The sequence below is a fragment of the Echeneis naucrates genome, chromosome 19, assembly GCF_900963305.1.
Source record: "Echeneis naucrates chromosome 19, fEcheNa1.1, whole genome shotgun sequence".
Classification (NCBI taxonomy): Eukaryota; Metazoa; Chordata; class Actinopteri; order Carangiformes; family Echeneidae; genus Echeneis; species Echeneis naucrates.
The window spans coordinates 11150279-11178017 of NC_042529.1; the positions used below are offsets into that span (position 1 = coordinate 11150279).

The 27739-nt window shown below is 39.6% G+C and overlaps 2 protein-coding genes across 3 annotated transcripts; one reads left to right on the forward strand and one right to left on the reverse strand.

Annotated features, from left to right (window-relative positions):
- Positions 1–84: 84 nt before the first annotated feature.
- On the reverse strand, positions 85–21138 carry baiap2l1a (BAR/IMD domain containing adaptor protein 2 like 1a). 2 transcript variants are annotated; one of them, XM_029527489.1, is made up of 14 exons: positions 20945–21138; positions 19494–19569; positions 19321–19407; positions 12405–12466; positions 11367–11438; positions 10980–11114; positions 7756–7908; positions 7532–7675; positions 6953–7073; positions 6542–6755; positions 4677–4736; positions 4441–4588; positions 1515–1555; positions 85–1404 (listed from the first exon to the last, which is right to left on the reverse strand). In XM_029527489.1, the coding sequence occupies exons 1-14, from the start codon at positions 20993–20995 to the stop codon at positions 1332–1334; spliced, it is 1437 nt and encodes a 478-aa protein (XP_029383349.1). In that variant the 5' UTR covers positions 20996–21138; the 3' UTR covers positions 85–1331. The 2 variants fall into 2 exon arrangements, with proteins under 2 accessions (XP_029383349.1, XP_029383348.1); XM_029527488.1 differs by having other exon boundaries at positions 4441–4591.
- On the forward strand, positions 20994–27102 carry tmem130 (transmembrane protein 130). The gene is made up of 8 exons (XM_029528395.1): positions 20994–20999; positions 21102–21233; positions 23093–23307; positions 23391–23536; positions 23892–23976; positions 24229–24431; positions 26038–26144; positions 27085–27102. The coding sequence occupies exons 1-8, from the start codon at positions 20994–20996 to the stop codon at positions 27100–27102; spliced, it is 912 nt and encodes a 303-aa protein (XP_029384255.1).
- The last annotated feature ends 637 nt before the right edge of the window (positions 27103–27739 follow it).

The window sequence follows — 27739 nt, forward strand, 5'->3', positions numbered from 1 at the left end:
TCACTCAGTTGATCAACTCTTTTCCCAACATTCCCACCCTTCCTTCATCCTCACAACCTTTGTTTATCACAAAGCCTCCTAAAAAAAAAAAAAAAGAAAGACAAAAATAATTTTGATAAAAATAGAAATAGAAATAACAATGACATTTTTTTTGGCAAGTCAGGAAGACAGCCTGGGTTCTTGTCCGTTTCATCAGCATCAGGTCACTGCCATTTACATATGTTTTCATTGTGTAGCACAAACAAGCCTGAAAAGACCTCGTGACACTTTCTGAGCCCTTTCCTTCTTCTCAAAAAGACAATCATACAGTGAGAATTCACCCCAAAATGAAGATGCAGGTTTTAAATCCATATTCATATCAATGAAAACTCCAACAGCTTTGCCTCAGCCTCATACTGCTAACATCTCCAAATACAGTACAAGACATGAAATGTCACTACAAATTTCTCAAGATACATTTTGCAACATACAGATCCAAAAGACTAAGGTGGGTCCGTGTATCTGTATATATATGGTAGCTGACAACAAAACTGTTGGAAAAATTGCTTGGATTATAGTTAAAACATGTTTTGAAAAAAATTTAAGACACTGGTTTCCACTAGTGTGAAGGAGAGCTGTGACTGAGAAGTGTTTCTGCTTTTATATGTTTTTTTATATGTTATGAACTCAGACCCCATTTTTAGCATTTACAACCAGCTCTCTGTATTGGAGTGTTCATTGGTGATGGTGGACACCATGGCAGTCAATGCCAGTATACATATAGTCCAGTGTAATTTAATGTCACTGGTAACTCCTTATAAATACTGACTATTCATGATCTCTGCAACATGTCAGAGACGTATGAAATCACACTGCAACTTTTCCATATGTTGCTGCTTCACACTAAAGGTATTCAGCTGACAAAGCATTGATTGGCTTCTGTACATGTAGGCTAATTGACAATTTGATTAGAACTTTAAGTAACATGACAGCGATTAGTCGCAGCTACATTTTGATTTGGGGTTGAATTATCACTTCCGCACTAACACAGATGGGATGGATGACATTTTGAAAAAAAATTCTTTGTACTACAAAGTTTTTCAGGACATCCAGTTTCTCTATGTATTGATTGTGCAAAGTGTTGCTGTTGTGGCTAATGTAAAACACGCTGGCATGGTTGTACAGACTTATGTTGAGAAATAGTTCCCTCTAATGGAGCAGACTGATACTGAGAAACTAACATACAGGCTGGTGAGATTTCAGGTTGGGCTGATACTGAGTGTGTTGTAAGGGTCCCATGTGGCATGGTTTCCCTGAAGGCATGACAGCGGGAGAAATTCTCCTGTTCTCCATCAGATATTTGGGGCTGATCTATCATTTGTGACAGTTGGCCTCAACTTGACTGTGGCAAACGGATTCCCTCCTCTGCAAAAACAACGGTAAATTATTTTTAGTTTCACTATCAAGCAATCAGTCAGCTAACACATACTGGGTGGTAACCTGTGAGTTTGTGTTAGTTGTGTTAGGTCACTCACCCTAGAAAGGGAGCCTTTCCTGTTCCATTGACTAAAGAAACCTGTGGTCAAAAAGAGGAGAAGAACCTTGAAGATCCAGCAGACAAAGATGAATAACACACAACATTTAAATCACACAACCACACACCATAGTCACAACAAACCCACACCCTTCTTCTAGCTGTAATGAAAGTCGCTGCTGTCAGACTGGTTTGATAAGATTTCTCATCAACAGTTGTCCCCCCTCCCTCCTTCCTAATCGGCACAGTGCATCTTTGACATATACTTAAGATACAAACTTAGACCTCACTGGTTCTGGAATCTAGACAATCTAGAAAGGCTGTCAAGAGACACACTTGTCTTTTTTTTTCTCACCTTAGGACGATGATAATCTTATCGTCTCCACAGAGCCAAGTGAGCATGGGGAAGATAAAGGTGAGGGACATACTTAAACTAAGATTTTATCATTAATTTAATGAACATACAGACAGAAAATCAAGTATCAAAACTGCTGCAGGAACTTTAATTGAACTGTATTTTTTGATGCATTTCATTTTAGGAACTTACAAAATTTATTAAGGTCTTCAACTAAACTAAAAAAAAAAACAAAACATGCACTGCCCTATTCTTCCAGTAGAGAGCAGACAACATCTAGTCATGTATTTATAAGGCAGGCTTTGACTCACAAGACTCTGCCTTTCAGGCTGGACTTCCTGCTGCCACAAACTTGCATTATGATCAATCATTCCATGAATCTGTTTTCTGACTATACAGGGAAAATATAACTGAGAATTCTTCTATGACCATAAATTCTTCACGTAAAAAACTTTCCGTATCTGAACACGTTAAATATTATAAACTAATTATAAGTGAGTACAACTAAGACTTTGCAGCCACACAACTACTGTACAGTAACCAAAACACAGCAACTATACATTAATAGGTAAATTATGAGGGAATTGCAACAGGTCACATTTAAGAATAGATAACTTAAGATGATTTCTCAACTTTACGACCAGTCCTGCTGAAACCTAAAGATCCTAACTGAGATTTACTATAATAGTGATTAAAGCTAATTTTGGATAGATAGTCTTAAAACCTAACACAATCTTATTTTCAATCATTATTGTTTATTGATTTATTGCTGTTACATGAGCTAGTGAAGCAATAACAAATTCCCATCGATTATGAGATTACTTAATTTAGGATTCAATCAAGTTCTTGAAACAAAAAACATTTTAGTGCAGAGAAGTTGGGAGCTGCCTGAAAGCATTGGTCTCCAAAGCATTGGTGGTAGGGCCCACCTTTTCCCTAAAATTCCAAATCTAAAGAGCACAGTCAGCCTTCTGGATTTGAAGGGTTTACGTGAGAAGATTGTAAGTTTCACTGTACTCTGGGACAACATTCATAAAAACTAGAGTAAAAATTAAAAGACTATTAAGATGGACTAAGAGTTGGACATTTATTTCATGGTGACATCCTGAGGCAGCAGATATAAAGGACACGGTACGGGCAGAGCAAGAGGAGGCTAACGATGAGGGGGGAGAAAAAAAAAAATCTGTCTGCTGGACAGATACTACTTCTTTCTAAAATCAGCTGACACAGTGCAGGCACAAAATGAAAGTGTGTCTGTGCCCCTTTGTCCTTTATGTCTCCCTCTGTAGCTCCCTCCTTCTCTCATCTCTTTCTATTCCTGAATAAAACCTGGCAGCTCCTTATTTTACACTTGTTGTGTGTTTACACATCTTTTACGCTGTCATCGATCACTTGAGTCTGTATCGGCTGTAAAATTGTAAACATGCAGAGACATTACACCTTTAGGGCTCATATATCCTTCGGGGAAACCAAGATAAATATACTGAATTTCCTCAAACAGGTTTGAGAAATGTGGGTGTGTTTCTGGCTGTGATGAATCTTGAGGGTGTGGAGTGGATGACTATGCATCAGGGAGGGTGTTGATAAGACATAATTAATCAGGCTAGACTCTTGGCATATGTAAAAGGTATTTTGTGGTTTGAACTTGGGGACTAAGTAAGGCAATAAATATATTCTATTAGGAAATGGAAAACCTGTAATGGAACGTGTGAAGGCCTGTTTCACGCAAACATGGTTTCTTCCCACCGCAAAGTCTTCTACTGTTTCTTTACCGAGTAGATCTAGTGCAGCAACCAAGGGGTTGGTGCCTTGCCTGAGGGCACATTAACAAAACTTGGCTTTAAACCAAGAGAATGAGCTAAGAGACACTGAAAAACTCAGTTGAGCTGAGTTGAACTGCAGGTTCACACTTTGAGTAACCCCTTAAATGCAATTCTTTGACCAGTTGTTATGGAAATACCATTTGGTACATATTTTGCTTGATGCTTGTAGGTACATTGTATTTTTGAACATAACCAGTCTCCTGTAAATTGTAATTAAAACAGCAATTTTAAACTACGAGTACAATACAGTAGAAATTTATAAAAAAAATTGCATGGTTTAATACTTAAATATTACTAAGAATTCAAAGGAATAAATCATGAAATGTTGACCACAACCATAACAGCTTATATGTTAGTATGTTACAAGACCACACAGCCCAACATTAAATCCATGTTAAAGAGTAGTCTGTTTTAGCTCTGTTCTTTGATTAAGTCAACATCCTTTGTTTAGCTTTTTTGGTCTTGCTTTTCAGCACATCATTCATTTTGTTAAAAGGTTTTCTGGTAAACGGGAATTTTAATACTAAGAGATTATTAAATGGCACACAACCCATTTCCACCTGGCAGTGCCTTCTATCAAATCAATAGTTTATTATGGAAGTGGAGGGCAGTGAACAGGGATGGCACATTATGTCCTCCTGAGGCCTTACCTTATCATTTCAGTGAACAGAATGGATCTAGTGCAGGTTTTAATAAATACACCAGACCAGATCTGGTTGGCTTTTGCTCACACAGGGGCTAGTACTAACCATGTTCTGTGGGGAGGGTGTGGAGGAGACCACTGGGCTAGAGGAGGTGTCGTTGCTGTAGTCTGGCGGGGGAATCAACACAGGCTCTTCCTCCTCTTGCTCTGGCAGACTGGCCACACTCAGACTACGCAGTGGCGTTCCCAGGTTGCTGCTAGACATGACATCAAGTTTTAATCAACAACACATCTGTAACCACATTTTGAATTCACTTCCTGGCATGTGATAAGTTTTCTTACCTATTTAGGATCACTGGCTCAGTATAAGGTCTGCAGTATGATGATGGAAACCAGCCCCGCCTAAGGAAGACAGGAAAATCAAAACATCATTAAACTTCATTGCACTGAACTGTCATTGCAAAAATAACATCCACTCTTACAAGAAATAGTCTAAGGCCCCTTTAGTGGGACAGTCCGTTTTGTCTAGTGTCTATGTGGTGATTCAGCAGGCGGTCAGCCTAGGTTGGCACAAAGACTGGAAAAGAAATGAGCCTGGCTCTGTGAGAAAGGTAAAAAATAAATAAATAAATAAATAAAAAAACACCTGCCACCACATCTTACCCAGTAAATTAACACTTGAAGCCATTCAAATACCAAAGTGTAAAAGCATTGGTTTTAAGGAGGATGCATTCCAGACTCTTATTCATCAAATGGCACAAGTGGGTGGGTTTGCTCTGTTTTCCTTTTACTGTTCATCTTATTTCTGTCATTTGTACAAAAAGAAATACATCTCTCCATCCCTAACAGATGAAATATATATCAGTGACTTTCAGTCTCTGGGGGTTGTGTGGTAATATAAAAAAATATGCCCCAGTTGAATTGTGTTTACTGGCTGGACTTCATTCAATCATTGATTGAATAAAAAACTGATACTGACATTCGCCCTTCTTTGTGCAACTGATGTTTTTCAAGGGCTTGTGAGTTACAATAGCTGAGAATCACACTTACAGAAAAACCACTTGAATCCAATGCACACATCAGATATAAAATATATAACAGAGAGATTTTGTTCACTAAGAAGCTGAGGTTGTCTCCAAGTCACGTCTAGTGAAAAAGACGGCTTATCAGACCAATGCACTGGATTTGTTGCTAAGAAACAGAATGTACTGTGATTTATCCCAACATGTCCTCTTCCTGACAAACCACAGCTGACTGCATTAAAACCACTCTGAATCAAAAGGCCACTTAATGACACACACACACACACACACACACACAGACACACACACACACACACACACACACACACACACACACACACACACACACACACACACACACACACACACACCACTGAGTATGTGTACCTTTGGGGCAATCTCGGCATTAATATGTTTTAAAGTGGAAATGAAAAGTATTGAACATGAACTCTATAAGTACTTCATAATGCCTGTATTATGAGTCCTAATTGATCTCCTGAGGATCTCAAAGTTAGAGATCAGAGTAGGTAGATCAGAGGCCACACATACATGCTTCTTGTGTTACATATACAAACACATGTGACTTGTATATTGACAATATTGTCCCCTGTCTGGAAGCAACATGGAGTCACAGCTGCTGAACAAAGGTGCGATTACACCTTTCAAAACTCCTAGTTGACGTATTCATTTCACTTGCTCATCATTATGTGTCAGTGGGAAGCAAATAAAACAATTGTTCATTGTTGAGTGACACATAAAATACCAGATGTCTTCTGTGTGCACCTTTATTTGTGTGTGCTGTTGTTGGGCAGGACAGAGAGAGAGAGTGCTTCAAGCTTTAAGACTGTCATGTTGACATAGCTGACATAGTCTGTGTTTTTGAGCATGGTGCATTTGCACAACATAATATAAAGAAACACAAAGCAGAAACGAGTACTTCCACCTTAGTTATGCTAAACATGCCCATGTGCCAACACTGCTGTGTATTTGTGGAAAAGAAAGTACATTGTGTCTTTTTGGTGTCTTAGTGTTTAGTTGGCATTCGAATTAAAGTTAACATTAAAGTATGTTTTGATATTCCACATCAGACTGTCTAATCCACATTGCACCTCATCCTTTGATGTAAATGGAGTGGAGCCACTGACATCCCTGTAAGATCCAAATATGAAGTGGGCCAAAACTTACTGCCCCGTCTTCTCCAGCTCTCCGTACTGCCAGCCGTCCCTCTCCTCCTGGATGAGCAGAATGATGATGTCGCCGTCGTCGAAGCTGAGGAGTGTGTCATTGTTCCCTGATGTGTGGGGAAAGATGGTCCTGACTCGCTGTTTCCTGCTCACATTAAGACCGGATGAATGGGATGTTGATCGGGACATACTGCCCTCTCCAAGACTGCCCTGGTCTGGACACAACACAGGTTCACAAATAAGCATATTTCTCAACATGTGAATTCCTTAAAAAAAGGCCAACAATAACAATCAAACATTGCTGGGATTGTGACTGACAAGCAGTTTAGCCTTAAAATAGGACTGTGACAGCTCGGCCAGTGATAGGTGACAGGTTATTTATATTTATTTCCTTTACAGCGGCCATCAGTACCTGAGTTACGGTCTGAGTTGGTGAGCGGAGATCTGGACTCTGAGTTGAACATATTGGCTAGTGGACTTATCTGAGCCTTTAGTGGCGGTGCTGGAGGAGGTACCATAGACTCCATGTTGTTCTGAAGACAAAACAAAGAAGATGATGAGAAGAGGCTGCAATGATCACAGCTATGGAAGATTAACCCATTGTGAGGAAGAGATTTTTATTAGTGATTACAGCACTTGAGGCTTTTAGTCTCCCTCCTACGCAGCAATAAACAGCCAGGGCCAAAAAAATATTCAAGGAACTTTAACAACAGTATGCGGAACATTTCCCCTGGCTGATAATCAGCTACGAGTTACCTGCATATTCAGTCACAACAACTATCTATCTGATAAAAAGCAAATCAGTCCTTTTAAAGATATGCTCCAAGCCACAGCAAGCCAGGATACTTTTTCTACCTTTGTCTTCCTTTTGAACTATTTAGCAAAGCTCTTATCCCCTTTAAACAAATATTAGTATGTGTGTGATCACAAGCAAGAAGTCATTCTTGAAAATGAATGACAATATCACCAGGAAAAAAAAAAAAAAACTCACCCTGTTGTAGCGTTCAACCAGAGGTGACTGCTGCGGAGTGGTAGCAAGTCCCTCTATCATGGTCACCACTGTGTCTGGCACCTTGGTGATGTCGCTGCACTTTTCCTGCCAGCTGGGGAGCTTCACGGCCAGCATCTCTTTGGCCTGGATACACCAGAGAAAGAAAAGTAAGAAAAGGTGGACGGGTTTGTCTGCGAAGGTTGGTCATCTCTGTAAATGCTTACTTTCTCATGGAAGTTGCTAATTTGATAGGAGAACATGCAGTGTTTGTCCGCCAGGAAACAGAAGCGTCTCTTTTCTTCCAGCAAGGCCTCTCTGCAGCCGTCAGCAATGAACTTCTGCATGTCCATCTGGCGTGATGAGATGGTCTCCATGTACTGCAGACGGGGTCACCAAGAAGCAGAGTGGTCAGAGCACAGCATTAGCAACTACTTTAGATTCACTCTACTCTACTCTAAGCGACAGATAGTGTATTATGCTATACTGAAACCACAAGAGTTTGTTGCAGTAACTGCTGAGAGTTGTTTTGTTGATCATGACAGCAGGTCCATCAAGAAGTACAATTACTGAAATCAACTGACTCAATCCACTCAGTAAAGACATCAGATTAAAATGAAGACATAATTAAAATAGAATATTAACTTGATAATAAGAAAATAATGAATACATTCAAAGAAAAAAGAAAGAAAATAATGATAGAACAACCCAAAATGGAAAGAAAATAATATAAATAAATAAAATGATCTCAGTTGTTATACTTTTAATTTATTTATTGTCTTTGCTATTCCATTTTACTGCTATTCTACTTTTGGTCTGTGATTGTGTTAAATCAAATTAGCACATTAAGTATTAACTGTCTGTAGGTTAGGGTGCTGCCACCTACCGAAACACACTGTTTATGTCCGAGGCATGTTTTCGTCAGCTTGATGAGATGCTATCTAATTGCTGTACTTGCTCTTATCAGTGTAAATAAAACACCCATGGCCATATTTCTAGTTTATTACCACTGCTCAAACACTGATTTATGCTTTATGACTGTGAACTTCAAGCTCTGCAGTATAAGCTTTTCTAAATTCATTTTTCCCCTCTTTGGTAACCAAAATTAATACAGGAAAACATGGTGCTTCTAGCATTACAATCAAAGTCTCCACACTTTGCATCGAGTTTATTTGGGCACCTTGCTGCTCAGGGATCGATCTCAGACTAGTGGGAAACCAAATCAGTATGCTGAAAGACAGACCTTCCCCACAGAGAGGCTGGGATTGATTCTGCCTGTCATGCAGATGCGGATGCAAATGTGTGGCTGGACCTGACATGACACATATCAAATCCTTTCAAATGACTTATCAACCTTCCCTCCATCCCTTTATTCTACATCCACACAGCAGATCTTTCCCATTTTCCTCTGGTTGTCATGGTGATGGTAGTAGCCTGTCTCTCAGAGCGCAGACCCTTTTCTTCAACTGCCTGGTCTGGTTTTTTCTCTCTCTCTCTCTCTCTCTCTCTGATTGCATGTTAGACACTGAATCAAACCCCTTCCTTTCCCATTTTCACAGCGAACAATCATCCACACTCAAATCAAGAGGTGGGAGAGCAGACAGACAGGACTCTGCTCTCATCAGCTGCTCTGCAGACGATTATTAGAGCAAGAGGCAGTGAGCTTCGTCTCTCTTATAGTTCACTGTCAGTTTTTAATCAGATAATGAAAAAGACACTTCTGGGAAAGGAGGGGTGAGTTTTTGAGCTCACCCTGAGATGCAGGTTTAGACTGCCAAGCTTCATCCAGATGAGACAACTTACTGTGCAGGTGTCTTTTAATTTGCCATTCAAATGCAAAGCTATATAAACGACAACGATTTTAGCAGCGAGGAAAAAGGAAAGAGCATGCTGAGAGACAAAATATCCCTTTTACAACCTGTAGTAACCATTTGTTTAATGATTCACTTGAAACAAGCCAGAATGGCACACACAAACAGTGCACAAATGAAAACAAGTGACAGACAGGAGGTATTACTCAGTCTGTGCAGGCCCTCTTTCATCTCGCCACAATGATTAAGAAAGCAAATTGCTGTCTTAAGTGTTAAAATTGCTTGTTGGTAGCAGACAACAAGATGTAAACCCCCAACAAGGTGAAACATTCAGGCTTGTAGAAGAATATACAGCAACTGATACTCTCTGGAAGGCTGAGCGGCTGAACTGACTAAATCAAACCCATGTCAATACTGACAGCAAAACTTCTGAGTCGTTTTTGTGTACTTCTGTTCAGCTGTGGCATTTGCTTTAGCCCTGTTTGTTATTTCAGCGCGATTTCAAGAGATTACATCTTGTGAGATCACACTGCTGTTTCTCCACAACTACTTCTAAATATATATACTGTACCCTCTGTGCTTTGTATTATTTGTTCCTGCTTCCATTTGCCATTTTTTGCAAGAACGTGGACCAAACCATTTGCAAAGGGCACAATGCAGGGATCAAATAATGAATCTAATGTCAACAGCAACAACAGCGGTGGATTATTCATTGACATGCCATGGGTCAAAATGCCAACAAAACTAAAGGTAATGAATCAAAAACATGATCTTTCATATCCAGCAACAGATGCTGTAAGATTTTCTTTCATATAATCATTGAAAAAAGCTAGGTAGTGGATCAGAGAGGAGTTGTGTCATGCACTTTAATATTTCGGGTTTCCAAAGATGAGGAGAGCAATCCAGTGTGATTGGAGCTTGAATGGCGGAGGGCAGACGCGCACTGTCCATTCATCATATCTAAAATGTCTTTGGGCAAAGTCTCAATTTGGGAGAGTTTGATTTTCCTGAATGCTGCAGCTAGGTCTGTTTTAGACAATTAAAAATGCAGCCTCCTTGCTGTATTTCCCTGGATAGTAAAATTGTCTGTCTCAAAGCTTTGAGTGTATGTAGTCATACTCTCAAACATACATGCCTGACTTCATGCACAGATCCATTTGGGTGTGTTCAATCATGTACCTGTAGCTGATACACATGGAACTGAATTATAATGTCTTTATTCTAATGCCAGCAAACACAGAAACTTCAAAGAGTTTAAATTGCAGTGCCCCCTTTGATGGTTTAATATCACTTTTTTTCTGTGTTGGGTAAGGATCCAAAGACGCTGAGGGGTGTTTGATCAACTTTCATTAGTGAGGTAATGCTCTTTATTATCATCTTAACCCACGATTGGAACGCAAACCCTGGCATATAGTCCCACAAGGCAGCTTCTTCTTACATAAACACTTTTACAGTACATCCACACCTCCTTCTTTGTGTTGGTATGTGAACATCTACTTATCTAATCTATCATATCACAAATTTTAGACCACAAAGATTCAACAGTGCTATCCTTGAAAAGCCACTCAAAGTTTAGACAAGTGCATGCTACCATCTAGAAGAGAGGAAACTTTGGAGTAAGTGTGGTTTCGGTCACTCACCTCGTTCTCCTTAATCTCATACTTGGATGATTGCTTTCCCTGGCTTTTCCTCCTGAGCTTCTTCAGGTCTGTCTGAGAGCGCTCCAGGGAGTCCTGCTTCAGCTTGTGTTCAGACTGATACCGTTTAAAAGTGGCCTGCACAACGTGTTTAAAAAGGAAAGGGTTGTTTTTATTATGAAAATATTCAAATGAAACCCTAAAACAATGAACCCATGTATAACTAAACCTAAAAAGTGTTGAATCTTCTCTTTAAGATTTTATTCTGTATTTTTGCCTCTAGAGCAGTTTTGCCAAAATGAAATGTATTTGTACAAAAACCACAGGGAAGGTGGACTGGCAGATGCTTGTGCTGATGAATAGAGGTATACTGTACAAGGTGACACTTACATTCATATATTTCACATCCATCTCGGTCTTCTTTTCCAGCTCAATAATAATCTCTCTGTGAAACCTCTTGAGCTGCAGAGAGAAAATACACACACTTCAAATACATTGCAACATACATCACCCCTCACTCATGCTGTCCCAAACACAATGGCCAGTTCGGTCACATTCGATCACAAGAACGGAGTGACCTGATGGAATGGATGATAACGGGTTTCTGAGAGGATGAGATTCCAGCCACTAGAGGTGACTTATCACCCTGCTATGGTTAAAGGTTTACAACCCCTTTCCTCTTGTAGATAAATTACATTGTGGCTGGAGGTAATAAGGAAACATGGACAAATGAGAGAAAGACTTTCTGTTTACTCTGAAGTAAACACTGAGCGTTAAGTTGCAGTTACAGCCATATTCAAACTGCTGCTGACACTTGAATTCAATTTACTATTTGTCAACTAGAGGAATCTGAAGTATTTCATCCTGAGGGATGAAATTATTCTGTAGCTTTTTGTTCTTGTCAACCTTCTTTAACTTTTTGTTGTTTGTTTAAAAATGAGGAAAATAAGCTCAAACGGTTGTAAAAGGTCAACTGTAAAGAGAGGAGAGTAAAACATAACGCCACCCTTCTAGAAAGGCTACTTGGTCACATTTAGAGGCTAGAAGGGCTGGTCAACTAATGTTTTTCTATCGTCAACAAATCCAATGAAATTTATAATCCATACTTAATGGTTTACCCTGGTCACTAAAGCCATTTATATCTACTAAATCTTTATAAGCTGAGAAATAGTTTCACGCTATAAAAAGACCAAATTATTTGCATTTATTGGTGTTTGATTTGGTGTGGTCAGTATTTACAGCAGTAGGCGGATTGTGGACGTAGGATCAACTGCAATTAAATTTAAGTGCCCATTGTAATAGTAATGAATGAACGTGTGCTTTATTTCCACAAGATTTTCTAAAAAAGAAAAATAAATAAAGAAACAAACAATAATAATATTAACAATATAAAAAGAAATAATCACTTATTGTCTTTTGGCTACTTACATTCTCCTCAAATTCATCATGGACCTTCCTGTGGGTCACTGCAATCTCCATTAGAACCCCACCTAGAAAGACATGAGGAACAGCTTTCAGTATTTCAGAGAACTTGTGGATTTGCGTTGGTGCGTTAGTGCTACAGTGATGAGCGCTTGGTGATTGTGTCGATTCATTTTCTTGCAGAGAGGTAGGAGAGAAGACAATGTGACAGATTAAAATGACCACATGTTCTTTTTACACTTCGTCTTGTGTGTTATGTATCAGTGTGCTAATTAGTGAACTGGTTTGTGGTTTTATCTCTGGGTCAGCACAGTTAGCTGCTTTGCCTGTTCAATATCTTCAACCTGAGATAACCAACAGTTCAACGTTCATGTTTATTCAGAGGTCTAACTCTCAGCTCTCTGTGATAGTGACAGGAAGCATTTGCTCACAAGACACCAAGCAATCAAATTCAGGGAAAGCAGCCGATGCCGTTTACAATAGTTTTTTTGAGAACCATCTATGGTAAACACAAATTTCCTGTATTTCCTTTTTTTCCTCATCAAACCTTTTTTTTTTAATTTTTACAGTCAACAATCTTTCCAGATGACTTAGCTCCCTTCAATATTTCAACAGCTGTCAATAAGTAATCTCTATGAAACATTCTGGCATTGTGTGGCCAGATACAGAATAGTCTCCATTCACAGACAGGCTATAGTGTAGATAGAGAAGCATATTAGACGAGACAATGGGAGTGTGTCAATACTGTAAACAGAAGTGGACAATCGCAGCAAAGCAGTTTATAGTGTTACCTCTATCACAATGGGGCGAAATCTAGACTCAAGGTTCACTATAGGACACAGTGTTCTGGTGAAACCTGGAAAAACAGTATGGGAACAACGTATCCGGACATGTGACGGTGTCAGTGAGCTAAAAGAGCAAACATGAACAACCTACATGGATTTCATCACCTTCAGAAGAAAGTCAAGAGAGCGCAGGTGTCAGGTGTAAGGTTCACTTTGTGATTTTTAGGTGACAAACGCTACATGCTGCCCATGTCAGGAGCCACCCGACCCAAACACTCACGCGTTTGACCCAGCACCTGACATTCCACTCTGTTCGCCTCCGCTCAACGCAAACGCGAGTAATAACCCACTGTATCAGAGCACTGTTACGTCTGTGATCCAGCAGGCAGCGTCCAGCTACAACAACATTGCCCTCTGAAGGTCACCAGAACGTACTGGTAAATGCTGCCTTTGTCTTTCAACGGGGAGGGGTGGCGCTCAGCACGGGGCTGTTTATACAGCCCCAACAACAGGCTGCGTGGAGCGGTGAGGGCGCTGAGAAAGGCTGTGAAGGGGTTCAAAGAGGCTGTTGTATACCTGCAGGTTTAACCTTTGGGGTTAACAAGGTGTGAACTCCTATCGAGAAATGGTAAATGCGACAAAGTTTTCAACAACTTAAATTTGGACTGTACAGTGCGTTTATCTGTCTTATGAAGAGGGAGCTGAGGGACACAGAGTGTAGTGAAGATGTCCATGGACATGAAACGTGACAGGTGTAAAAAAAGTAAATAATTGATACTTTCTACTTTAAGTGACGATAAAAGACTCAGGAGAATTTATCTGCCCAGCATTTTTGTCATACACTGATCATTCGACTTTATCAGCAATATAGCAGCTTTTTTTTTTTTTTAACTAATCTCATATCTCAGTTTGTTGCTGGTCATTTGTTCTGTTTACAGGATTTTAAGTACCAAGATAACCTAATCTCCCCTCAACAATTCGGAATATGTAGCACCATATTTACATGTATTTCTTTTACATTTTGACACAGACCTGCACAAACTTGCCAAAAATCCCTGTGGAAAACTACACAATCCATGATTCACTCATATGGCTTATGATTCATTATAATGACGCCTTTATTTATTCTTTCCTCCACACATAATGTGAATACCTCAGCTCATAATGAGGAAATGAACTTTGGTCATTTAATTCAATACAAGTTGCTTGCTTATGAGTGTGTTATGCTCCGATATGATGGTAAACAACAGTGGGTAAAAACATTCAGACCCAAACTGAACAGTCTACCACGATTCAAGGTGACGACCGAAAGCCATGAAACAATAAAAATACATGTCTTTTGGTCCCATTGGGATCATAAACGTTGTGTGTCATGCATACCTGCAGTATCTATTATGAGATGACAGGAGGACAGCTAACACATTCTCCACAGCAGACATGATTCATGAGCTGACAACGACTGCCTATTTGGCCCTAGATAAGGAAAGTGTGCAATATGAGGTGACGCTGGCAGAGGTAAACACCAGCCACTGACGTGTTGGCACCTTTTCTCTGGCTCACCTTCATTTAATCTAAATGACAATCCTCCCTCATTTTGCCAAGCGCAAACAACATCTGAGTTGAGTTTGTGCTTAACTTTGCAGCAGCCATTGGTTATTGTCTAATAACAGCGTTTCATCAGTGGGATGCATCACTGGGCTTGACCTCGTAGGCTTACAGCGCGGCTGATGAAACATGACCACCTCCTGCGTGACTCAGGTTGGAGCAGAATTCACTGAGGGTGGGCAAAAACTGTTAGGAGGTTTCCATAGATCTGCCACTTCCTCCTTATCATGAAGATATCACTGTGATCGATACTGCCAACACTGTGGTTGAAACACACGTATTGATGACTCACTGTTCCTTAAGGCACAGGCTGTTCCAAGTGGATTCAAATCCATTTGGTCAGGAAGAAAGATTGTGTCGTCTTACCTCACAACTCCAGTTTTCAACAATATCTAATGAATCTCACAGCTCTAAGAATTTAAGACACAACAAACAACCTAACAATCATGGTATGACCGCGAAGTTGAGTAAAGTTGGGATGTGTGTTAGGTCAGACGACTCATTGTTCAAAAAAAAGAGCATTTTTCAGCACTGATCATATAAACATTTGCTGTTGAAGACCATATATACAAAATCATATAAATGATTGAAATCTCAATCGTAACAAAGTTGAGATATTCCCGATCTAATTTTTATATCTTGATTTTTTTGTGTTATAAATCATCTAAATAATGCAGCTCTAATGAATACAGAAAACAGTGTGATATGCTTGCCACCTATGAGTATTGATTATAAATTAGAGAAACAACTATCACACAGCATGTCTACTGTTCTTGCACTAGATCAGCTGTGACAGCTTACTTAACGTAAAGTGAGGATCTGCACTGCAGATACACAAAGCACAAAAGTACAGTACATAGAAATAACTCCAGCCCTTGGAACTAACAGTAAATTTCAATTTACTCAATACAGTAAACTAAAAATTTAATTGCTTTTAAATCATGTGTACATCATGAAAAAAAAAGTTGGTTTGAACTTCTTAAAGAAAGTTACTGCCAATAAATACAGCAATCACTGATAAGTGACTAGAGAGGTTTGAAAGAAGAGAGAGAAGAAATCATGGGATATTTTTGCGAAATGACTGGAGCGTGAAAGGTTTTAGAGGCTCCAACTTCATGGTCCATTGGGCACTAAGTGGATCCATGCTCCCCTCTCAGGAAACTACCAGGATAACCTTTAGTTTAAATGGCGGTTGCAGAACAAACGTGTTTGAGATGTGTGAGTGTGAGATCATTACTGTGATGGCAGAGGAGTCATCTCTGATTCAACAGCTGATTCAACATTTCAACTGTCTCAACAACAATATGATTTAGGAAAGCAGTCTACTGTTGACTTTGATGTGTAAGTGGAGTAGCTGATATCACAGACTCAGTGACAAGGAGACAGACCAAACTCCTAATACAGTCTCAGTCATGTATAGTTGTAGGAGTGTATACGTAGAAGCCAAATTTAGAGGTGATGCTTGGTGTATTTTGTGACTTAAGACATTTAGGTTAGCTCTCACAGGAATTAAACTAAAGTAAGCCACATGTTTCCTTGCTGGGGCTTCACTGTTGACACACAGATCTCAGAGTGGTATTGCTCCTCTTATTTAATGTCCAATTTTTTGAATGAAACTTCAAAGAGAAATTAAAGCGCGCAAATTTGCACCACACAGTTTTCTGCAGGTGTTTTTCTTATTCACTATTATTCAGGGACAAAATATTAAAAATGTATTTTCTCTGGCTTTTGTAAAACATTTATGGTTCCCAGCTGCTGCTTGCGATGTTGTCCCTGTAATGAAAGATACATTGGACATTGTGTAGCGATACATGCAGTGTCGGTTGTGTCTGGAGAGGAAAACAGTCCCTAAGCCAGATGGTTGAAATGTCACAAACTCTTATTAATCATAACTTCAACTCGCCTCAGACTAAACGAAACCCTTTTCAGCAGCTATTGGCAGAAAACACTCAACAAATCCATGTTCTCCAGGGAGGGGAGGGGGGGGGGTAAATCACTCTGGTTGACATTGCCATTTTTCATATGCTGTCGGTGCACTTCAATATTTCAGAAAACAATTTAAACTAAAGCTTGACAAACAGTGCAGAGAAAAGGTGGAAGGGGTGGGGTGCGTGCTATTTTTTCTCCGGTAACATTTTCAGTCCTTCAATACCTGCTGCTTTTTAGAGTGGAATAGCAACTCCCTGTGCAGTCCAGCCGTTCAGTCATGCACAGGAAGTTTCTAATTGTACACCCACAGACCTTTAAATATACTGTGTGGTTTATTAAATTTATGGATACATAGATATATGCCATAGATAGAAGCAACAGAAAGCAATGTCTGATGTAAAATGTGTGATTTCACAGATAATTCCTTTAAAGACTAATGCTTTAATAATATCTTTTGGCTAGAGGAATGAGTTGACAAGCTGGAAATCACAAAAATGTCTCAGAGATCTGTCGGTCTGTTTAGCTCTGAGGAAAGCAAAATTTATATCTTGGATCTGCTGAAATGTAGAAAAACAGACCAAGCAGAGAAAAAGAGCAACAGTCAACAAAGTGACTGAATATTTTATTCCTACATTAGCAAATATCAACCACAATTAGACAGCATTAGCTGTTTTATAGCTTAGATGATTGGTTTCTTGCTAATTTTACTCAAAGTTTATATTTTAGTTGTGTTATTTCTTCGTTCAAGAGTTACACTTACAGAAAACTTAGAGTTGGTCCTTCTGCTAAATGACACAACCATGAATATTGGAAAAGCCAATGCTGCCCTTATTCCCGTACAGATTGAGCCTCCGCTGACAGACTGAAAAGACCTGCGGTAAGTTTGGTGAGGCAGATGGAGGACCAGGGGATCAGCCTGGATCTCTGTTGGGAAGACAGTCTCCTCTGTCTGTCTGTTTGTTCAGCGTGTTTGCTGCTCCTCTCGCTGCTGTGTGTGAGAGAATTTGCAGTCTCGCTGTCGTCTACTCCAGACAAGCTGTGAAACTGTGCGCATTTTTACTAGAGGCCATTTTAGAAATTTATCTATTTTGAGTAGCATTCTTACAGTTTGGGCCAAATAATGCTAATAAGAATGAGCAAACATTCAGCTACAGGAACGTTCACATGCATCTACTCTCACTCAAGCATGGCAGAGAAACTAGATAAATGAGACAAACTATTGAACATTGTAATTTAGTGTTAAGGCCGCATTCCCCAAATTCCCATATGTTAAAAATCTGTTGGGATCTAGACCTGTTGGGACCTTTCAGTTGCCGGACTTTGTTGCTTTCAATATGCAGAGAAAAGGTCACAAGCCAACCGTGTTACATGAACATATTATTTAATGGAGTGATGAAATACAGACTTTGTTAACTGACAGGTGTGACCTGACAAACTCGACCAACGTTTCTTGAAGCATCAGTATGGTGAAAGTCTCCTGTCAGGATTTACAGGACTAAACTATATTTACATGGAGCCATAAACAACAACTTGTGTAGGTCTAACCTGTGTAGATACTGAAATATGTGTGCTTTACATTGCATTCTACGAAATTTCAAGGATTTGTTGAGAACAATTTCATAGTTTCCTGCACAGACACTTCTACTGTTCTGATGATGAGGAACATTGCTTACTTAATGCTTTGCTAACTGCCTTTTTCCTTTATCAGCCCATCCATCACATGTGACGGACACCTAATCTCCTCTCTTTCACACAGAGAATAATGTGCATATATCTTGAAATCGCATGTATGTCACAGCATTTTTTTTTTTTTTTCAAAGCTATGCGTCATCATGAGGTATCGTGTATGTATATTCACTGTGGTTACGGTTTTCACTTAAAAGACCTCAAGGATAATGGAACATTATTTTTCCATTTTCACTTCCCTCCTCTAATCCCTTGCCTGTCACATCAAACTAAAGTTATATTCAGGCTATAATGGCAGGAATATATATATATATATATAAAAAAATAAAAACTTAATTTCTTGTAATTGCCTGAATTAGTAACTTTGGACATTTAGGTCAGAAATGAATTTTCACACTGACAGAATAACTGGAGATGAGTCACTGGAAGTATTTAAAAACAAACCATGTGAACTTGATGGCAGGTTCAGAGCGGAGAGTGAGGATAGGAAGCACTTCAGTCAGAGGTAGGGGCAGATGGCAGCTACCAGCACATAAAAGCTACACAAATTAACTGCTTAATTTGTATTTGTTTGCTGAATTCTTCACATATCCTCCTTTCTTGGCTCTGAGCAGTGGCTTCCTGGAGCCTTGCTGAGGTTGCCAGGTAACCTTCAAGAAATAGTCATGCTTATACAACTACTGTAAGGCCAGCTTTGGAGATGCATCTATGTGGATTTAGTTGATTTCAGGCAAAGCCAGGCTAACTGTTTGTCCCTGTCAACGAGCTTGACGATAAGTTAACAGCTACTGGATGGAGCCTGAGAATAATTATCTGAGTTGAAGTCTTCCCCACTGAGACACTGCAGTATGGATACGTGACCTCCCTGAGACTTCACTCACTGTTGTGAAATTAAAATGGACTTCTATCAAACTCACCGAGCTCTCTGGAGACTGGAGACACGATGGCGCTTTCTCCGATCTTCGAGACTGCATCATAATAGGCCTTTCCAGCCAGAGTCATAGCTGCACACAGAGACAGAGAAACATGGTTTGTGTTTTGGTGAAATGTACACAAGAGCAGTTAAGACCAATTGGTGAAAATTTTTTACCTGTGACGGATTTCTCATAGCTCTTTCCAAGGTTCACCAGGTTCCTTAGGCCTGGGTTGAACTGCTCCATCACATTCTGGGACAAAGAACAGAGATAACATTTGTGGAGGCAAAAGGAAAACCACAGCCTCCTTTGATAAAGTTTATAGCCATTTCATTTTGAAAGTCACTTTATATTTTACTTGCTCACAAAAATATCTAATTCTTTTAGAGTCTAACCATGATTAATAAAGATCATGAGTCTATTTCTGTGGAAGTGGGTGGAGAGAAGAAATAAATGAAAACAGGCTCTATAAATATCACCACGTGAGAACAATAAAGCTTTCAATTTTTAACTTGACCCTTCACGTATGCTTTACTCCTCCCTCAAAAGAGCGAAGTCCCACACAAAGTTGCAGTTATTTGCGGCGTGAACCTCGTCACAACCCCCTCCCACCTACCTTGTCTCGCCTGCTCTCTCTCTCTCTCTTTTTCCTTTTCCATTGAAATGTCTCAACAATCAAGTGCTGTTCACCTCCCTGTCTCTATTCCCCTGGCACGCCCTCAATAGAACAATGAAGGGGCAGGTATGACTTTACATGGAGAAAAGAACAGAGCAGAGGAGCAAAAAGGGGAAACAGGTTCCTTGTTTTCTTTTCTATCTCTCTATCTCTCCCAGCTGAAACTCTGGCATGCTGTAAACTACATGTGGGACTCTCTGTCTCTCTCTCTCTCTCTCTCTTACTTGCTCCCTCCGTCGGACACAGTTTGCTTTCTCTAAATCAGTGAACTCATTCAACTGGCAGAAATTATCTTTAGACTAAAATAATAAACAGTAAAACATTTTTAACTTTTGCAGGTTTCTTTGCTTGTTTGCAGACATGATCCTTACAGGAACACAAACACAGACTCTCATCTGCTTATCAAATCTGAGAGGCAGCAGAGTAAACGTGATTAGATTAATCTAAGTTGACGCAACAAGATTCATCTCATGATCAAATGACTATTGATTCCATTATGTTCCAGCGGGTTGATTGATGGCTTGGCAGAAACTTTTTCTTTCTCTCCTCCCTCAGATGGACAGCAGGACATTGACTGTAATGTGGTTTACTGTGATTTCTGCATCTTGGAAGGATGAAATAACAGGGTGTGTCCCTTTTGGCTTCTGCAGGCATTTATTGACTGTTGTTAGAGTTCAGAGATACTTCCTTTCACTTGTAGACAACAACTCTCAGTTGCTCCACCAGGTAATTTTTTTTGGGAACTTTTAACAATAACACAAAGGCAATAAAAGGATAATACGTTTTCAGAAAGTGTGACTCATCCCAGGTTTTTTCTTAAATGCACTCATAAATCATAACTCAGTATTTTATAGTCAGGGTTAAAATGAAGAACGTAAGTTTGTAAGGCTGATTAGCCTTCACAGTGATAAAAACAAAGCCCGTCATGTATGTGCTGGGTGTATCACTCACCTTGTATGTACTTTCGGTCAGCTTGCTCACATCCTCTGGAGCCCGAGACATGACGGCAGGTCGCTGCTGAAGCCCAGAAGTCGGCAGAATGACAGAGAAATGAAAGCGGAGCCGTGTATTTCCAGGTGTTCCCCTCACTCTCACTGATGGATCCCAGGGCCGGTCCTGCTCACCGTCACCGCTCCGGGCGTGTGGACACCACGACGGCGCACGCGCTGACTGGCACGACGAGGGACTTCCCCGTGAAGATGAGGAGAGCGAGAGCGGGGGCGGGGCCGTGACGTCAGAGGTGTCACGCAAAAAAGAAAAAAAAAAGTTGGTGAAAAATAAAGTCATGTGATAGCATCCGTGTTTTGGCTATCTCAAATAATGGACAGGTGAGCTGAAAGTAACATTATGGCCAAAAAGTGGTTCTGATGAGTCGCCAATCAAACGACACGCCTGTTCCCCTGCACCACCACACAGCAGATTTTAGGGAGGCCCTTTGTAACATATATGCAATACATTTTGTGTAAATGTTGTGACAGGGCCGGACAAAGGCTTTCTGGGGCCGTAAATAGATTACAGGCACCCCCACTGCCTCGACAACAACAACAACAACAACAACAACAACGAAAAAAGAATACTATTAACTTCTGTCAACACTGCTTTACACCTGCTGTAAATCCATGAGTCATCCTCCCAGGCTGTGAAGAGGGTCAAATTGGGTCAAGGATACAGCCAATATGGGAAGAAATACGGGGCCAGATAGGTGTCTGCTTCATAATTTCCAGATGCCTCACTTGAAAAGTAGACTGAATGAAAATAAAACAAATGAAAAAAATAAAAAATTGGGACATTTCAAAATCTCCTGGGGCCCTCTGGTGGCCGAAAGGACGAAAGGACAAGCAGCATACAAATATGAAATCATTTTCATTGGAAATACTTCGGTCAATACAAGTACACTAGGTAAACGCAGTAAGTGTAGTGTATTATATTCCACCCTTGGAAGCCTCATTTAAGTATGAGTGGGGAACTAACATTTGATCTAATATTTCATTTAGATACTTGTTTATTTCAACATCTGCAGTGATTTACACATGGTGATGTATTTGAGTTTAAAATGTTGTAGCAGGATATTAAAAACACAGAGGAAAAGTTCATGGAAACGTGGTTTGGCAATGTCTGTAAAACATGACCGTCCACGGCCTGATGAGGGTGATATATCCTTTCATTTGACAAGCCAGTGTGCATCTTCTCAGGCCTGATGCATGCAATGAGAATGAAAACATGACTAGATTAGCCTGGTGCAGGTTGGTTGTGTGTGTATGCGTCACACTGTCTTTAATGACATAAATTAAACAGATGTATTAAATAATGGTTAGACATCAAAAACACTTTCTGGCTCAGAAAACTAGAAGGCTTCAAGATGAACTGATTTATTTTAATGGAATGAAATTACCATAGATTTATCAGAATTATCTGCTCCATTTGACATTAACTTTGAATTTAAATCCAGTAACCAGCAAAATTTATTAAGTCATATTTGCCACTTATAACCTGTTGGTGTCGTTCTTGGGCTCTTAGCGCCACCATATGGATACAACCTGTTTCATTTTAAAATATCCATATCCCTCCACTGCCCCTTTGAAATCCGGCTTCAGGTTGCCTTTCTTTTTCATAGGAACAAGAAAAATGAAACCCACATTTGAGAAAATGTCCCACATCACTGATTAAAATGTGACCCAGGCCAGAGCGTCTTGTATAAAAGCTGTTTATCATCAGCCACATGACTGAAACCCGTGGTTATGATTTCAAGCTCCTACAGCTCTATTGGCATGAAGGAGTAACATCAACCTCACCATTCCTCCCCCGATGTCCAACTCCTTTGACTGTATTTCCACATGACAAAGACTTCCAGTGGACTCCCGTGAGAGGACAAGCAGACATGGACAGGTAAATTTAAAAATCAGCTCTTTTTCAAGACATTTGACGTTTTAAAAAACTTGCACTCAAACTTTGGGACATCTGCCGAAAGAGAAAATATCGTATGGATCTTGATGCTTCTTCTCCTGCTCGTCCTGGGTGTGGCAGAGACTACAGAACCTTTGACAGCCTTGGGTAGGTCATATTTTCACTTCTTTCATACCTTCCATACCTTTCTCACAGATACAGGAGCTTCCTAAACAAGTATACTATCTCTTTGAAACAGAAAATATTGCTGGGAAGCTGGTTTTCTATCAAATGGAGGGAAATGCCACCTTCGTGAGAGACACAGGGGAACTGGCTTCAGATGTTCCCACAGAGACCATGTTTGAACTCTTCGATCCCCCAAAAAATTTCAGCACTGCTAATTTCACCTACACGTGGGATTTAGGCAATGGGTACAAGAATCTCTCATTATGTAAAAAATTCACATGGGATTGGGATGCTATTCTTTATCATTCATACGTGCTTTGACTTGCAGAGAAGTGATCCAAGGGACAGAACCAGTTGTCCGCTACCATTACTCAGAATCAGGGAACTACACACTGCGGCTGAAAGTAGGAGTGAATCTGACCAAATATTCCCCTGGAATCACTGGGTTGTACTCCACAGACGTTCAAGTGCTCGGTTTGTAGTTTTACATCAGCAACTTGTTGAAATTAGATAAGTGAAAGTCCTTTGTAGCCTGCATGTACAGTTTTCTCCGAAATAAAATTAATCAGATTTGGAAGTAATATCACTGGTCCTACATGCAGTTTCAGCAAATGTCATCATGGCAGATTTCTGCAGCATCTCTGCAAAGAATCCAAGAAAATACATTAGACATAAATTTGCACTGTGAAATGATCTGATCTGTCATTAGATGTTCAGCATGAAATTAACAGATTTAATTAAAAATACATTTTGTATTTGTAGTCCTACCTGAGTTAAATTGTGCTTCAAGTAATCCTATTAAGCCTAAAAACTGAGTTTAATCTTGTAGATGTCATCAAAAGCATCGAGCTGACAGGCCCTTCTGATTACGAAGTGTCTCAGAACACCAGTTTGGCTTTTCAGGTTGATGGAAGGTAAGACACACTTGGTTTGTGCATTACGCTTTGCAGAGGGTAGAAATCACATGTTATTCAGTTGCAGTTTTCCTCCCAATTTAATGTTGTTTATTTTTGCTTTATTCTATCATAAAGTTTTACTGATATTTTTCTCTACCTGTCCTTTCACATATGACATTTTTGACCGTTTTCAGGTAAATAAATAAATATATGAAACATAAAAATTGTTAGCACAGAGTTAAGTTCCTCTGTGTGTGTGTGTGTCTGCAGTCCTCCCATGTGGGTGTGCTGGCGTTTCCTGCAGAACTGTGTGCCAGACACGATGGGGGGCTGCACGCTGACCATGCTCTATGAAAACACTCTGAGACTGAACCACACCTTCACCTCTGTTGGTGTCCACTGCCTGGACATCAGCGTCCGCAATGATGTCAGCAAGCTGGAGACATCCTTCAGCCTCAATGTCAAGAGAAACAGTGAGCCACACACACACACACACACACACACACACATGAAGTTTGAAGCTGAACTTTCTTCCAAGACCAGCAAGTTGTAGCAAGTAGCTGTAGAAACAGCAACATTGCAAATAGCTCTTTGGACCTTTGAAAGGACCCGGACAGATTGAAAATTGTCCTCACACTAACGATTTTGAACCAAAAACCAAACAACCACACATACTGACAGATTGCTTTCCATAACAAAAAGAGGGAACCAGAGCAGAAAGGGGGGCAGAAACTTAGGTACGAGACAGAACGAGTTTCATTGACTGAGGTTTTTTACAGTTTGAGGTTGTTTCTTATGCAATTGAAACTATTTCATGCTTGAATAGTTACCTGGGCTGCTTGAGGAGTTTGAGAATTCTTCACCATTTTGGAAAGATGGAAACATTCAAACATTTGGCAATTCATTGATGCAAGATGCTCATACAACACCATTCAGTCACAAAGCAATTGACTAATTATAATAATAGAATAATTCAAAAGACATTTAAATAGAATAGGTGAGACAACCTTTCTTTGGAATTAAAACTAATTGTTAATTTGACATCCAGGTCAATTCACTTTTACACTTAGTACTCGTGTATATGGAAGGAAACGATGCTGACTCATTAATCAATTCATTTTTTGGATTTCTTAGCAGTACAGTCAGATCACACACAGGATTGCTTTGTGGCATTAGAAAATATAAAGATGACAATGTAACACATTCCCCCTAATGATCATAGTACTTACAGATATAATGCAATATCATACCTACATGCACCACCAGTTACGGTGACCTATCCTAACTTTTAAATAGCGTAGAGAAATACATTTTCCCATTATTATAACCCTGCCATCCACTCTGAGGAAACACAAAATATGGGAAACAACTCTCAGGAATTCATGAAAGTTCAACAGCATTGCAAAAAATTAAAATAACAAGCAACAAACAAAGAGCATTTGCACATTTAAAATCCCTTCAACTGACAAGGATTATCAATGAACTGTGTGATTTTATTTGAATATCATTAATTTAACTTGTTAGCTTGTACTTTAACCAATTTTCTTTTTTTGTTTCTAGTCACAGAAGAAATGACTCATTCAGTCATAAACTATTTGACTTATCTTTCTCAGACTGAATGTAATTCAAATGAACAAATCAAGATCACAATTATAATTATTCTCCAGTTTGATACACAGAGCTAACTATTTTTAATTTCTTCCTTTTTTGTTCATCAAAATTATGATTATCAAAAAGGAGAAGCTGTCGCTGTGTCATGGGGTGTTTCAGCTGAAACCATGTCGCATTAAACTGTGTTAGTTCCATCGTCTGGGAGGCAGCAGTGAAAATGGAGGAATCCAGCCATATCTGAAGAGGGACAGATGAGTGGTCAGCACATGTATGCTGTGCTCAATCGATTTGTTGTTTCTGGGATTGCCCTGAATAGTTTTTCTGAAAAATCTTAGACAAGCTTTTAATATGTTTGTCAATAAATCCTGACCCTCTGGACCTTCTTTATGTGAACAATGTTCCAGTCCATATATTATGTTAGAGGTAACTACGCTCATACGTAATATGTTTTTTCTGTGTGCATTTCAGCTAACCCCCACATGTTCTTCATCATGTCATGTGCTGCCATTCTTGTTGCAACTTTCTCCTTCATCACGGTCATCGCCTGTTGCCCTCGACGTCGCAACAGATTCCAGGTACACAAGGCGCATAATAAGCTAATTCCCTCAATGAAATGTATGTAAATACTCTCAGGTATTCTGTTAAATTTGGTTAATCCCAAAATCAATGGATTACAACATATATAATATCAAACTGGGGTCACAGATCATCCAGGCCTAATGAATAATCATCACATCATTCAGAGCTATAATTAGTGTTGATTAGGATTAGCTTTCATGTAAATTCTGATCTTAAATTTGAAACGTTATATGATGCTGTGACAACAAGGAGGCTGTCTGTGCACCTGAGCTACAAACAATATGTGGAGTAGAAACTTCCAGAATGTTCAACACATTTTGCATAAGATTCATTTTTATTGTTTGTGTGACTTCATTCAATCCCAGCAACTGAAATTTTGCAGACTGACATTCACCATTATTGATGTAATCTTGCAGATTGCAGCATCGACTAACGCTCTATTCCTGAAGAACCAAGACTCAGACGGTCAAAGTGCAATTCTCTTAAACTTCTCCAATGTGGAAAGAGGAGAAAAAGAACCACTGGTGTTACAGTATGGGACCCAGTAATGTTCTTAAACGCTGCACTTAAGCTCCATCTGTTCTGCCTGTGTTTCAGCATATTGTGGTTGTTTGTATGTATTAGTCAGAGGAAAATGCACAGTCCCGTAGTATTATTCTGTAGCATTAACATTACAAATCACCATAATAGAGTCATACTGCCATATCTGTGCACAACATGTAGTAATTTAATAAATCAACTTGCATACGTAGTGCCTGTTTATAGCAGGACTATGGTCTGAACAGTGCTAATGATTGCTTCAGTTATTCTTGTATATTAAATTAATTACCCTCTGGATTTGACGTAATTTGGTGAAATTGATCTAAGCATGCTTTGAATGCATCAGACATCTTTTTCATTAATGTCTCCTCGTTTTTGGATTGCTGTGTTTTTCAGGTAAAGAATAGATCATGAGTACCTCTGACTAACTTTTTCTCACTCTAATTTAAAGGAATTCCCTGACCGTGTAATTTCTGCAGTGAGCTCAGTTTGACCTCTTTCAAGAGCATTTCTTGATGTGTTGAACATTTGAAGATGGTTAATTTAGCAGCAACCAGTGGAGCAGCACACATACAAAGCGCCACCATCAACACAACTACAGGGCTGCAAAGTGAGCATTTTGTTGGGTAGCTTTTTCCATGTTCAATGGATGGATGTGTACTGAAGGAAAGTGGTGATGCTCAGCCATGTCCAACACAACCGTGAAAATAACAAACGACACACCAACAAAGCGACTGAGAAAAAAAAATGCAGGCCAGAGGGAAAGGCTTGAATTATATACTACTCTCTCATTTCAGACTTAATGGAGGCATTTTTAATATTTTGCTGCAGCTAACATAGCCAGCATTTCCCATTTCAGCCTCAGAGGAACAGCTTGAGTTCGTTTCAAACTTTAAACTATCTCGAGTCTCTTCTGCATCTGTGCTGAAGTTTGCATTCTGATCACTTAACAGGTGAGTGTGTTTCACAGTTCTGACATCTGTTAAATTATTTTTATGCTCCTTAGCACCTTGATGATTTTTAATGACAGCTTGTCCTCGGTTAGAGATGT